The sequence below is a fragment of the Oncorhynchus mykiss genome, chromosome 18 (genome assembly GCF_057628025.1).
Source record: "Oncorhynchus mykiss isolate SJ-2025 chromosome 18, ASM5762802v1, whole genome shotgun sequence".
Taxonomy (NCBI): Eukaryota; Metazoa; Chordata; class Actinopteri; order Salmoniformes; family Salmonidae; genus Oncorhynchus; species Oncorhynchus mykiss.
In genome coordinates this window covers 57714044-57727910 of record NC_143039.1, presented here as the reverse complement: position 1 = coordinate 57727910, position 13867 = coordinate 57714044, and the positions used below count along the sequence as shown (strand labels likewise).

The 13867-nt window shown below is 52.7% G+C and overlaps 1 protein-coding gene across 2 annotated transcripts in view; it reads right to left on the bottom strand.

Annotated features, from left to right (window-relative positions):
• LOC110496430 (endonuclease/exonuclease/phosphatase family domain-containing protein 1) overlaps window positions 1-13867 on the bottom strand; it is a 36588-nt gene that overhangs the window by 11516 nt on the left and 11205 nt on the right. The window contains exon 2 of one of the 2 annotated variants that reach the window (XM_021572328.3): window positions 8686-8737. The exons of the other annotated variant lie outside the window; for it this stretch is intronic. Within the exon in view, the coding sequence (XP_021428003.1) occupies window positions 8686-8737 (52 nt within the window). The remainder of the gene's footprint in view (window positions 1-8685; window positions 8738-13867) is intronic. 2 annotated transcript variants of the gene reach the window in all.

The window sequence follows — 13867 nt, the reverse complement described above, 5'->3', positions numbered from 1 at the left end:
CCGTTTTCATTAATCATCGTTGAGATGTTTCTACAACTTCATTGGAGTCCACCCATGGGAAATTCAATTGATTGGACATGACTTGGAAAGGCACACCTGTCTATATAAGGTCCCATAGTTGACAGTGCATGTCAGAGCAAAAACCAAGCCATGAGGTCGAAGGAATTGTCCGTAGAGCTCCAAGACAGGATTGTGTCGAGGCACAGATCTGGGGAACCATCTCGGCAGCACTTCTTCCATTTAAGAATGATGGATGCCAGTGTGTTCTTGGGGCTCTTCAATGCTGCAGATATTTTTTGGTACTCTTCCCCAGATCTCAACACAATCCTGTCTTGGAGCTCTACGGACAATTCCGTCAACCTCATGGCTTTGTTCGATCTTATAGCTATAGCATCATGCTGTGGGAATGTTTTTCGGCAGCAGGGACTGGGAGACTAGTCAGGATCAAGAAAAAGATTAACAGAGCAAAGTACAGCAAGATCCTTGATGAAAACCTGCTCCAGAGTCCTCAGGACCTGAGACTGGGGCGAAGGTTTTAACGTCCAACAGGACACAGAGCCTAAGCACACAGCCAAGACGTCGCAGGAGTAGCTTCAGGACAAGTCTTTGAATGTCCTCGAGTGGCCCAGCCAGAGCACAGACTTGAACATCTCTGGAGAGACCTGAAAATATCAGTGCAGCAACTCCCCATCCAACCTGACAGAGTTTGAGAGAATCTGCTGAGAAGAATGGGAGAAACTCTACAAATACAGATGTGCCAAGCTAAAGCACTGCATCTCAGTGCTAGAGGCGTCACTACAGACACCCTGGTTCGAATCCAGGCTGTATCACAACCGGCTGTGATTAGGAGGACGGCGCACAATTGGCCCAGCATCGTCCGGGTTTGGCCGGTGTAGGCCTTCATTGTACATTTGTTCTTGACTGACTTGCCTAGCTAAATAAAGGTTCAATTTTAAAAAGTTAAAATGAAATATCCAAGAAGACTCAAGGCTGTAATCACTGCCAAAGGTGCTTCAACATAGTGCTGAGTAAAAGGTCTGAATACTTATGTTAATGTAATATTTCAGGTTTCTATTTTTTTATAAATTAGCAAAATTGTTTAAAAACCAGTTTTTGCTTTGTCATTATGGGGTATTGTGTATTGATTGATGACGGGAGAAAAAAAACAACATTTAATAAATTTTAGAACGACATTGTGTCATGTCAACATCACAAAATGTGGAAAAAGTCAAGGGGTCTGAATACTTTCTGAAACACATTGTATACTTCTGAACACACAAATGATCTTCAGACTAGATCTGACATCTATAGATCTATTTAACTAATTGATTGGATGTTCACCAGACAGTCTCATATTGCTTCATTATCGTACATCAGGCAGTCCTTAGAGAGAGGACCTTCTCTGACTTCTCTGTCCACAGCTACATTATCCTAACCTCATGACCAAAGTAGAGCGCAGACATACATAGAGAACCCCTAATGGGTTGAGGACATTACATAACATTCAGTAATAGAGAATCAGGTTATTCTTTCAGGGCAGTGTCTCTTATCTCCTCACTCTCAAAGAAGACACCCTCTCTCTCTCTACACGTAGCAACCACCGACTTATTTATAGCGGTGAAAGCACAGGAGACTGGCCTCACAAGTTCACTCTAAATTTAAACCTGGAAATAGAATATAGTTTACACCGAGGGAGCCAGAGAGAGAGGGGCAGAGCGCAAGAGAGAGAGAGGGGCAGAGCGCAAGAGAGAGAGAGGGGCAGAGCGCAAGAGAGAGAGAGAGAGAGGGGCAGAGCGCAAGAGAGAGAGAGAGAGAGGGGCAGAGCGCAAGAGAGAGAGAGAGAGAGAGGGGCAGAGCGCAAGAGAGAGAGAGAGAGAGAGAGAGAGAGAGAGAGAGAGCGAGGGGCAGAGCGCAAGAGAGAGAGAGAGAGAGAGAGAGAGAGAGAGAGAGAGCGAGGGGCAGAGCGCAAGAGAGAGCGAGGGGCAGAGCGCAAGAGAGAGCGAGCGAGGGGCAGAGCGCAAGAGAGAGCGAGCGAGGGGCAGAGCGCAAGAGAGAGCGAGCGAGGGGCAGAGCGCAAGAGAGAGCGAGCGAGGGGCAGAGCGCAAGAGAGAGCGAGCGAGGGGCAGAGCGCAAGAGAGAGCGAGCGAGGGGCAGAGCGCAAGAGAGAGCGAGCGAGGGGCAGAGCGCAAGAGAGAGCGAGAGAGGGGCAGAGCGCAAGAGAGAGAGAGAGAGGGGCAGAGCGCAAGAGAGAGACAGAGAGGGGCAGAGCGCAAGAGAGAGAGAGAGAGGGGCAGAGCACAAGAGAGAGAGAGAGAGGGGCAGAGCGCAAGAGAGAGAGAGGGGCAGAGCGCAAGAGAGAGAGAGGGGCAGAGCGCAAGAGAGAGAGAGGGGCAGAGCGCAAGAGAGAGAGAGGGGCAGAGCGCAAGAGAGAGAGGGGGGCAGAGCGCAAGAGAGAGAGAGGGGCAGAGCGCAAGAGAGAGAGAGGGGCAGAGCGCAAGAGAGAGAGAGGGGCAGAGCGCAAGAGAGAGAGAGGGGCAGAGCGCAAGAGAGAGAGAGGGGCAGAGCGCAAGAGAGAGAGAGAGGGGCAGAGCGCAAGAGAGAGAGAGAGGGGCAGAGCGCAAGAGAGAGAGAGAGGGGCAGAGCGCAAGAGAGAGAGAGAGGGGCAGAGCGCAAGAGAGAGAGAGAGGGGCAGAGTGCAAGAGAGAGAGCGAGAGGGGCAGAGTGCAAGAGAGAGAGCGAGAGGGGCAGAGCGCAAGAGAGAGAGCGAGAGGGGCAGAGCGCAAGAGAGAGAGCGAGAGGGGCAGAGCGCAAGAGAGAGAGCGAGAGGGGCAGAGCGCAAGAGAGAGAGCGAGAGGGGCAGAGCGCAAGAGAGAGAGCGAGAGGGGCAGAGCGCAAGAGAGAGAGCGAGAGGGGCAGAGCGCAAGAGAGAGAGCGAGAGGGGCAGAGCGCAAGAGAGAGAGCGAGAGGGGCAGAGCGCAAGAGAGAGAGCGAGAGGGGCAGAGCGCAAGAGAGCGAGCGAGAGGGGCAGAGCGCAAGAGAGCGAGAGGGGCAGAGCGCGAGAGGGGCAGAGCGCAAGAGCGAGAGCGAGAGGGCAGAGCGCAAGAGCGAGAGCGAGAGGGGCAGAGCGCAAGAGCGAGAGCGAGAGGGGCAGAGCGCAAGAGAGAGAGAGGGGCAGAGCGCAAGAGAGAGAGGGGCAGAGCGCAAGGGAGAGAGAGGGGCAGAGCGCAAGAGAGAGAGAGGGGCAGAGCGCAAGAGAGAGAGAGGGGCAGAGCGCAAGAGAGAGAGAGGGGCAGAGCGCAAGAGAGAGAGAGAGGGGCAGAGCGCAAGAGAGAGAGCGAGGGGCAGAGCGCAAGAGAGAGAGCGAGAGGGGCAGAGCGCAAGAGAGAGAGCGAGGGGGGCAGAGCGCAAGAGAGAGAGAGGGGCAGAGCGCAAGAGAGAGAGAGGGGCAGAGCGCAAGAGAGAGAGAGGGGCAGAGCGCAAGAGAGAGAGAGGGGCAGAGCGCAAGAGAGAGAGAGGGGCAGAGCGCACAAGAGCGAGAGCGAGAGGGGCAGAGCGCAAGAGAGAGAGAGGGGCAGAGCGCAAGAGAGAGAGAGGGGCAGAGCGCAAGAGAGAGAGGGGCAGAGCGCAAGAGAGAGAGGGGCAGAGCGCAAGAGAGAGAGAGGGGCAGAGCGCAAGAGAGAGAGAGGCAGAGCGCAAGAGAGAGAGAGGCAGAGCGCAAGAGAGAGAGAGGCAGAGCGCAAGAGAGAGAGAGGCAGAGCGCAAGAGAGAGAGAGAGGCAGAGCGCAAGAGAGAGAGCGAGAGGGGCAGAGCGCAAGAGAGAGAGCGAGAGGGGCAGAGCGCAAGAGAGAGAGCGAGAGGGGCAGAGCGCAAGAGAGAGAGCGAGAGGGGCAGAGCGCAAGAGAGAGAGAGAGAGGGGCAGAGCGCAAGAGAGAGAGAGGGGCAGAGCGCAAGAGAGAGAGAGGGGCAGAGCGCAAGAGAGAGAGAGGGGCAGAGCGCAAGAGAGAGAGAGGGGCAGAGCGCAAGAGAGAGCGAGAGGGGCAGAGCGCAAGAGAGAGAGCGAGAGGGGCAGAGCGCAAGAGAGAGAGCGAGAGGGGCAGAGCGCAAGAGAGAGAGCGAGAGGGGCAGAGCGCAAGAGAGAGAGCGAGAGGGGCAGAGCGCAAGAGAGAGAGCGAGAGGGGCAGAGCGCAAGAGAGAGAGCGAGAGGGGCAGAGCGCAAGAGAGAGAGCGAGAGGGGCAGAGCGCAAGAGAGAGAGCGAGAGGGGCAGAGCGCAAGAGAGAGAGCGAGAGGGGCAGAGCGCAAGAGAGAGAGCGGGGCAGAGCGCAAGAGAGAGAGAGGGGCAGAGCGCAAGAGAGAGAGAGGGGCAGAGCGCAAGAGCGAGAGGGGCAGAGCGCAAGAGCGAGAGGGGCAGAGCGCAAGAGCGAGAGGGGCAGAGCGCAAGAGCGAGAGGGGCAGAGCGCAAGAGCGAGAGAGGGGCAGAGCGCAAGAGAGAGAGAGGGGCAGAGCGCAAGAGCGAGAGCGAGAGGGGCAGAGCGCAAGAGCGAGAGCGAGAGGGGCAGAGCGCAAGAGAGAGAGGGGCAGAGCGCAAGAGAGAGAGGGGCAGAGCGCAAGAGAGAGAGGGGCAGAGCGCAAGAGAGAGAGAGGGGCAGAGCGCAAGAGAGAGAGAGGGGCAGAGAGCAAGAGAGAGAGAGGGGCAGAGCGCAAGAGAGAGAGAGGGGCAGAGCGCAAGAGAGAGAGAGAGAGAGGGGCAGAGCGCAAGAGAGAGAGAGAGAGGGGCAGAGCGCAAGAGAGAGAGAGAGAGGGGCAGAGCGCAAGAGAGAGAGAGAGAGAGAGGGGCAGAGCGCAAGAGAGAGAGGGGCAGAGCGCAAGAGAGAGAGAGAGAGAGAGGGGCAGAGCGCAAGAGAGAGAGAGAGAGAGAGGGGCAGAGCGCAAGAGAGAGAGAGAGAGAGAGAGGGGCAGAGCGCAAGAGAGAGAGGGGCAGAGCGCAAGAGAGAGAGGGGCAGAGCGCAAGAGAGAGCGAGGGGCAGAGCGCAAGAGAGAGCGAGGGGCAGAGCGCAAGAGAGAGAGAGGGGCAGAGCGCAAGAGAGAGAGAGGGGCAGAGCGCAAGAGAGAGAGAGGGGCAGAGCGCAAGAGAGAGAGAGGGGCAGAGCGCAAGAGAGAGAGGGGCAGAGCGCAAGAGAGAGAGAGGGGCAGAGCGCAAGAGAGAGCGAGGGGCAGAGCGCAAGAGAGAGCGAGGGGCAGAGCGCAAGAGAGAGCGAGGGGCAGAGCGCAAGAGAGAGAGAGGGGCAGAGCGCAAGAGAGAGCGAGGGGCAGAGCGCAAGAGAGAGCGAGGGGCAGAGCGCAAGAGAGAGCGAGGGGCAGAGCGCAAGAGAGAGCGAGCGAGGGGCAGAGCGCAAGAGAGAGCGAGCGAGGGGCAGAGCGCAAGAGAGAGCGAGCGAGGGGCAGAGCGCAAGAGAGAGCGAGCGAGGGGCAGAGCGCAAGAGAGAGCGAGCGAGGGGCAGAGCGCAAGAGAGAGCGAGCGAGGGGCAGAGCGCAAGAGAGAGCGAGCGAGGGGCAGAGCGCAAGAGAGAGCGAGCGAGGGGCAGAGCGCAAGAGAGAGCGAGCGAGGGGCAGAGCGCAAGAGAGAGCGAGCGAGGGGCAGAGCGCAAGAGAGAGCGAGCGAGGGGCAGAGCGCAAGAGAGAGCGAGCGAGGGGCAGAGCGCAAGAGAGAGCGAGCGAGGGGCAGAGCGCAACAGAGAGCGAGCGAGGGGCAGAGCGCAAGAGAGAGCGAGCGAGGGGCAGAGCGCAAGAGAGAGCGAGCGAGGGGCAGAGCGCAAGAGAGAGCGAGCGAGGGGCAGAGCGCAAGAGAGAGCGAGCGAGGGGCAGAGCGCAAGAGAGAGCGAGCGAGGGGCAGAGCGCAAGAGAGAGCGAGCGAGGGGCAGAGCGCAAGAGAGGGCGAGCGAGGGGCAGAGCGCAAGAGAGAGCGAGAGAGGGGCAGAGCGCAAGAGAGAGCGAGAGAGGGGCAGAGCGCAAGAGAGAGACAGAGAGGGGCAGAGCGCAAGAGAGAGAGAGAGAGGGGCAGAGCGCAAGAGAGAGAGAGAGAGGGGCAGAGCGCAAGAGAGAGAGCGAGAGGGGCAGAGCGCAAGAGAGAGAGCGAGAGGGGCAGAGCGCAAGAGAGAGAGAGGGGCAGAGCGCAAGAGAGAGAGAGGGGCAGAGCGCAAGAGAGAGAGGGGGGCAGAGCGCAAGAGAGAGAGGGGGGCAGAGCGCAAGAGAGAGAGAGGGGCAGAGCGCAAGAGAGAGAGAGGGGCAGAGCGCAAGAGAGAGAGAGGGGCAGAGCGCAAGAGAGAGAGAGAGGGGCAGAGCGCAAGAGAGAGAGCGAGAGGGGCAGAGCGCAAGAGAGAGAGCGAGAGGGGCAGAGCGCAAGAGAGAGAGAGGGGCAGAGCGCAAGAGAGAGAGCGAGAGGGGCAGAGCGCAAGAGAGAGAGCGAGAGGGGCAGAGCGCAAGAGAGAGAGCGAGAGGGGCAGAGCGCAAGAGAGAGAGCGAGAGGGGCAGAGCGCAAGAGAGAGAGCGAGAGGGGCAGAGCGCAAGAGAGAGAGCGAGAGGGGCAGAGCGCAAGAGAGAGAGCGAGAGGGGCAGAGCGCAAGAGAGAGAGCGAGAGGGGCAGAGCGCAAGAGAGAGAGCGAGAGGGGCAGAGCGCAAGAGAGAGAGCGAGAGGGGCAGAGCGCAAGAGAGAGAGAGGGGCAGAGCGCAAGAGAGAGAGAGGGGCAGAGCGCAAGAGAGAGAGAGGGGCAGAGCGCAAGAGCGAGAGAGGGGCAGAGCGCAAGAGCGAGAGAGGGGCAGAGCGCAAGAGCGAGAGCGAGAGGGGCAGAGCGCAAGAGCGAGAGCGAGAGGGGCAGAGCGCAAGAGAGAGAGAGGGGCAGGGCGCAAGAGAGAGAGAGGGGCAGAGCGCAAGAGAGAGAGAGGGGCAGAGCGCAAGAGAGAGAGAGGGGCAGAGCGCAAGAGAGAGAGAGGGGCAGAGCGCAAGAGAGAGAGAGAGGCAGAGCGCGAGAGAGAGAGGCAGAGCACAAGAGAGAGAGAGAGGCAGAGCGCAAGAGAGAGAGAGAGGCAGAGCGCAAGAGAGAGAGGGGCAGAGCGCAAGAGAGAGAGAGAGGCAGAGCGCAAGAGAGAGAGGGGCAGAGCGCAAGAGAGAGAGGCAGAGCGCAAGAGAGAGAGCGAGAGGGGCAGAGCGCAAGAGAGAGAGCGAGAGGGGCAGAGCGCAAGAGAGAGAGCGAGAGGGGCAGAGCGCAAGAGAGGGGCAGAGCGCAAGAGAGAGAGAGAGGGGCAGAGCGCAAGAGAGAGAGAGGGGCAGAGCGCAAGAGAGAGAGAGGGGCAGAGCGCAAGAGCGAGAGGGGCAGAGCGCAAGAGCGAGAGAGGGGCAGAGCGCAAGAGAGAGAGAGGGACAGAGCACAAGAGAGAGAGAGGGACAGAGCGCAAGAGAGAGAGAGGGACAGAGCGCAAGAGAGAGAGAGGGACAGAGCGCAAGAGAGAGAGAGGGACAGAGCGCAAGAGAGAGAGAGGGACAGAGCGCAAGAGAGAGAGAGGGACAGAGCGCAAGAGAGAGGGACAGAGCGCAAGAGAGAGGGACAGAGCGCAAGAGAGAGCGAGAGGGGCAGAGCTCAAAAGAGAGCGAGAGGGGCAGAGCTCAAAAGAGAGCCAGAGGGGCAGAGCTCAAAAGAGAGCCAGAGGGGCAGAGCTCAAAAGAGAGCCAGAGGGGCAGAGCTCAAAAGAGAGCCAGAGGGGCAGAGCTCAAAAGAGAGCGAGAGGCAGAGCGCAAGAGAGCGAGAGGGGCAGAGCGCAAGAGAGCGAGAGGGGCAGAGCGCAAGAGAGCGAGAGGGGCAGAGCGCAAGAGAGCGAGAGGGGCAGAGCGCAAGAGAGCGAGAGGGGCAGAGCGCAAGAGAGCGAGAGGGGCAGAGCGCAAGAGAGCGAGAGGGGCAGAGCGCAAGAGAGCGAGAGGGGCAGAGCGCAAGAGAGCGAGAGGGGCAGAGCGCAAGAGAGCGAGAGGGGCAGAGCGCAAGAGAGCGAGAGGGGCAGAGCGCAAGAGAGCGAGAGGGGCAGAGCGCAAGAGAGCGAGGGGCAGAGCGCAAGAGAGCGAGGGGCAGAGCGCAAGAGAGCGAGGGGCAGAGCGCAAGAGAGCGAGGGGCAGAGCGCAAGAGAGCGAGGGGCAGAGCGCAAGAGAGCGAGGGGCAGAGCGCAAGAGAGCGAGGGGCAGAGCGCAAGAGAGCGAGGGGCAGAGCGCAAGAGAGCGAGGGGCAGAGCGCAAGAGAGCGAGGGGCAGAGCGCAAGAGAGCGAGGGGCAGAGCGCAAGAGAGCGAGGGGCAGAGCGCAAGAGAGCGAGGGGCAGAGCGCAAGAGAGCGAGGGGCAGAGCGCAAGAGAGCGAGGGGCAGAGCGCAAGAGAGCGAGGGGCAGAGTGCAAGAGATAGGAGAAAAAGCAGGAGATAGAGAGCGAGAAAGAATTGTGCATAATTGAGAAAGTACAGAAGGTTAAGTGGGTGGGTGAGAGAGAGAACAATGGAGGTTCTCTACATGTTTTTAAATGACAAGAGCCTCTCATAATTATCACGAACATAAAGATTTTGTACTGGTGGACTAATCGGTACACAGAACTTTGCTCCCCAAATCAATAAGTTATTTGTTCTAGTAGGTGAAGAAAGGGATTGCTACACTGTACCTTGTCAAGGGCTTCCCGATCTACCAGGTCTTGTACTGCCAGTAACTTGATGCTGGAGAGAGAGAGAGACACACAAATGCATCAACAAAACAGAGAATAGTCTCTGTTATCGAAGCTGACTTTTGTGTTATTAGCCATATGATAGGGTAGTATATACACACACCAGTTCTGGTAATAGAGGAGGCCACTGCATTATTAACACAGAGGGCCTCCCTACACATCCAGGATCCTCCTGATTCTACAACACATAACACGACTCAGTCTTTTCCCTGTGTCTTAAATGGAATACTATTGTCCCTGCATAGTGCACTATACACAGCGGCTCTCATCCAAAGTAGTGCACTAGGGAATAGGGTGCCATTTCGGATGCATACAACATTTATTATGCAGAGAAAAGCAGAGAGGGGGAAGAGTAGACTTTGGACTGCAAGCCCAGGAGATTGTACATACAAACACATTGGTGCAGAGATGGGGTGGAACCTACTTTACGAGCCCATAAACATTCATCTGTTTACTTTCTAATTGTTTTTCCAGCCTACTAGTCAGCGTGATAAAACAAAATGGCAAAGCATAAGCACTATTTTCTCTCCCCCGTCCTGGTCCTCCTTTTGCTCCATCCTGCTGCACACACACACTGTTCTCAACTCCCCCTAACACACTCAGATTCACACACAACTGCTGGCTATTAACTAAATGAGCAAACAAAATATTCCTCAATGGTTCACTGACTCAGACTTGTTTTTAAAATAACCCCAGAGAAACCTAATTTGGTAATAGCATTTTTTTTTAATGTAAAAAGGTAACTTCAACAGAGAGCTTAGACTATGGACTACAGTTGTAACAGAAGAGGTACAAACACTTTGGCCTATTTCACAGATGGGATTACACACACACACCTCCCCCTGTGTGGATATGTCTCCTCACGCATAACTGCACTGCACATCCTCGGTCACCATAGCAACCAAGTCCAGTGTTTTATGGCCCTCTGTCCACAGTATTGATCAAGGCTGATTAACTTTAATTAGATCATTAAATCTAAGGCAGTGAAAAACAAGACTTTTCTCCAGGCTAAAAAACATGTAGACTAGTGTATTTTATGCCTATTGTGATGAGGCTCTCTCCATGGGCTTGGTGATAAACCCCAACCCACTAAAAAGGAGGCAGCTAAATGAGGTTGCTGTGGCCCACATGTACTCCATGAATGAATAAAACCTGTTGGGATAACAGTTATGAAGTCAGACACAATAAATGTATGTGAATCCAGCAGAATCTATAATACCACAAATAATGACAGGGTAGGCTGCTCTGCTGACACTGACAAACTGGGATAAATAGAAAAACGGCCTTGTCTAGAATGCAATCAATCTAATCGAGGCCTATAAAAAGAGGAGACACATACTGTAGGCTATGACGTTTAACCTGGAGGAAATTGTCACCAAAAAAAATAAAACAATTCAAGAGAAAGGACTCACCCAATGAAGACCGTGAATAGGTGCACTCACCGGGGATATTTCACCTTTATTTAACCTGGTCGGCCAGTTGAGAACAAGTGACAATAAAATAAGCTATTGAACAAACAGTAGCCAACTGGGATTTAAGATTTAAGATTTTGATAGCCTAAAGAAAGAGACAGGTTTGAGTTACTTCTTGATCTCCTTTGTTTTTCTAGAGATTGTATTTTGAAATGTTGCGATAGTGAAAGCATCTTAAATAAGCCTGACAGCCGCAAATCAACAAATCAGCCATTTGAAATGCTGCGCAAATTGCACACTACCCCGAATCGAGATTATGCCCTGGCCTTGCGATTTTCATACAATCGATAGCCATTTTTTAAAGAAGCTAATGATCCTCTGTGGCCTAAATCATGCTCTCTGGTGTAGTGTTTTTTGTATAGACAGGAGTAATTTTATAATTTTGGCAAGGTCAATTAAATTGACTTTAGATGAAGCTGCATAAAACAGTTTGCCGTTAGGCTAGTAGGTTTACAAGGCCGAGTTCAAATGCCGACATCAAATTCAAAGCAATTGGCTCACGGCCTAAACAACTGACAGGTGGTGCCGAAAATCTCCACTTTCTGTGGCACACAGAGTCAAATCATTTCTATAGAACAAACTTCCCGTCAGGATTGGCAACCAAAGTGAATAATTAATGTTTGTGTGTTACATTAAACATAGAGGAGGGAGTAAAATGTAGGCACGCAAACGTTTCTGAACAACTAGTCGAATAAGACATGGGAGAGAGAAGACTAATTTTGGCAAAGAGACTTATTTATAGACTAATACAGTTGAAACAAGTAGCCAAACCGAAAACCGCAGACATTACTAGTGCCTCCCCCGCGATCAAACCGCAGACATTACTAGTGCCTCCCCCGCGATCAAACCGCAGACATTACTGAGAAATGCGTGCAGGCTGGCAGCTTCTCTCCAAGCGATGCTCCGCATTGTCCTCAAGTAATCCTTTCAATACGCTAAGCAACCGTTGCATTTTAAATTGTGATTGTAAATGATTTTAGTCTACTTTTTTTGAGGCCTACTTTTCCATGTTTTGGTCTTGAGCTAGGATATGGTGACCTGGGGTCTCGTACATGAATATGTATCAGCAGACAGGACACCTAGATTGATTCTAATTCCAGCATACAGCTCAGTCACCGTGGATGTGAACGGAGAAGTAGACTGGTGACCTTGGGAATAGCAGGATCAGTGCCCTGCCTCCCTCTACTCCCAACGCGTCTCAGTAGGTCGGTGGTTTCCCAGCGGTTATTACAGGACATTACGCAACACGGCTGCTGAGTCTGTTCGAACTTTGACCCTTTATGCCACGCAGCATAAGAGCATCTGCTAATATCAATGGTAACAATGCACATGTGAACATTAGCCTCCCGGTCTGCTCTGTGCGGGAATGATTGGGTGGAGGAGGTTCACTGGAGCACCTCGTCCATAAAGAGGAGGGAGGGAATGAAATGAAGAGCGTAAAAAGACAGACGACAGATGAGACTAAGCTGATAACAGACAAGAGTCCCCACCCAGGGATGAGACTATTTCACAGTCGTATATAGACTGATAGTAAACGGAGACAAATTACTACAATGTACAATGGACCCATTTGCAAAAAGTAACACTCCAAATCCAGCACTTCAGAAGCATTTATTTTATCCTACAAATAGATGCTTTTGTGGCCATCTTCAAAATGGTTTGATGCTTTTGTTTACCCACCACAATCGTTTTCCACCCTGCCCTAACACACAAATTCTTTCATAATAGATTGTGAGAGATAGATGTTTGTGGTCTCTTATCAAAACAGGAAGTGTGGAATCAGTGATTGTGAATAGAAACAGGTCTGGAGCCAGAGCTCTGTAGGAGGGTGACGACACCCCTTCCCCACTGTAGGTGTGATCACACAGAGGCTCCACTGCCTCCCTTGCACTGACCACAGGTGACCTGGCCGCAGTGCAGGGAAAGGGCCTGATGTGACCATACAGGAGAGTGTGTGTGTGAGACATGATAGCCTGTTCAAACTCCTCAAATCCTCCCCACAGCCCGACAGGATGGGCAGGTTAACAAACGAAGGCAGGCACTGAAAAAATTTAAAGAATGACAGAAAGAAAAGCTCTACTGCAAATGTACAAAGTGAGAGACCACAAGCACACACACACACACACACACACACACACACGTAAAAGGATGGAGGGGGCTTGCAGCAAAGGTCATACAAAAATCCACACTAGAGGTCGACTGATTAATCGGAATGGCCGATTAATTAGGGCCGATTTCAAGTTTTCATAACAAATCGGTAATTTTGGAAACAGATTATAGCCGATTACATTGCAAACCACGAGGAGACTGCGTGGCAGGCTTGACTACCTGTTATGCGAGTGCAGCAAGGAGCCAAGGTAAGGTGGTTGCTAGCATTAAATGTATCTTATAAAAAACAATCTCAACATAATCACTACTTGCTTCTACACCTGCATTGCTTGCTGTTTGGGGTTTTAGGCTGGGTTTCTGTACAGCACTTTGAGATATCAGCTGATGTACGAAGGGCTATATAAATAAATTTGATTTGATGACTAGTTAACTACACATAGTTGATATTACCAGTTTATCTAGCTTGTCCTGCGTTGCATAAAATCGATGTGATACCTATTAATTTATCATTGAATCATAGCCTACTTCGCCAAACGGGTGATTTAACAAGCGGATTCGTGAAAAAAGCACTGTCGTTGCACCAATGTGTACCTAACCATAAACATCAATGCCTTTCTTCAGGGTCAGGGTATATGCAGCAGTTTGGGCCGCCTGGCTCGTTGTGAACTGTGAAGACCATTTCTTCCTAACAAAGACAGCCAACAGGGGATGATTTAACAAAAGCGCATTTGCGAAAAAAGCATAATTGTTACACGACTGTACCTAACCATAAACATCAATGCCTTTCTTAAAAACAATACACAGAAGTATATATTTTTAAACCTGCATATTTAGTTAAAATAAATTCATGTTAGCAGGCATTATTAAACTAGGGAATTTGTCACTTGGTATGGAGTCAGGGTTTATGCAACAGTTTGGGCTGCCTAATTTGCCAGAATTTTACGTAATTATGACATAACATTGAAGGTTGTACAATGTAACAGAAATATTTAGACTTATGGATGCCTCCCGTTAGATAAAATACGGAACGGTTCCATATTTCACTGAAAGAATAAACGTTTTATTTTCAAAATGATAGTTTCTGTATTTGACCATAATGACCAAAGGCTCGTATTTCTATGTGTTAATTATAATATAGTAAAGTCTATGATTTGATATTTGATAGAGCAGTCTGACTGAGCGATGGTAGGCAGCAGCAGGCTTGTACGCATTCATTCAAACAGCACTTTCATGCGTTTTTCCAGCAGCTCTTCGCTGTGCTTCAAGCATTGATCTGTTTATGATTTCAAGCCTATCCACTCCCGAGGTTAGGCTGGTGTAACCGATGTGAAATGGCTAGCTAGTTAGCGCACGCTAATAGCGTTTCAAACATCACTCGCTCTGAGACTTGGAGTGGTTGTTCTCCTTGCTCTGCATGGGTAACGATGCTTCAAGTGTGGCTGTTGTCCATGTGTTCCTGGTTCGAGTCCAGGTAGGGGCGAGGAGAGGGACGGAAGCTATATTGTTACACTGGCAATAACAAAGTGCCTATAAGAACATCC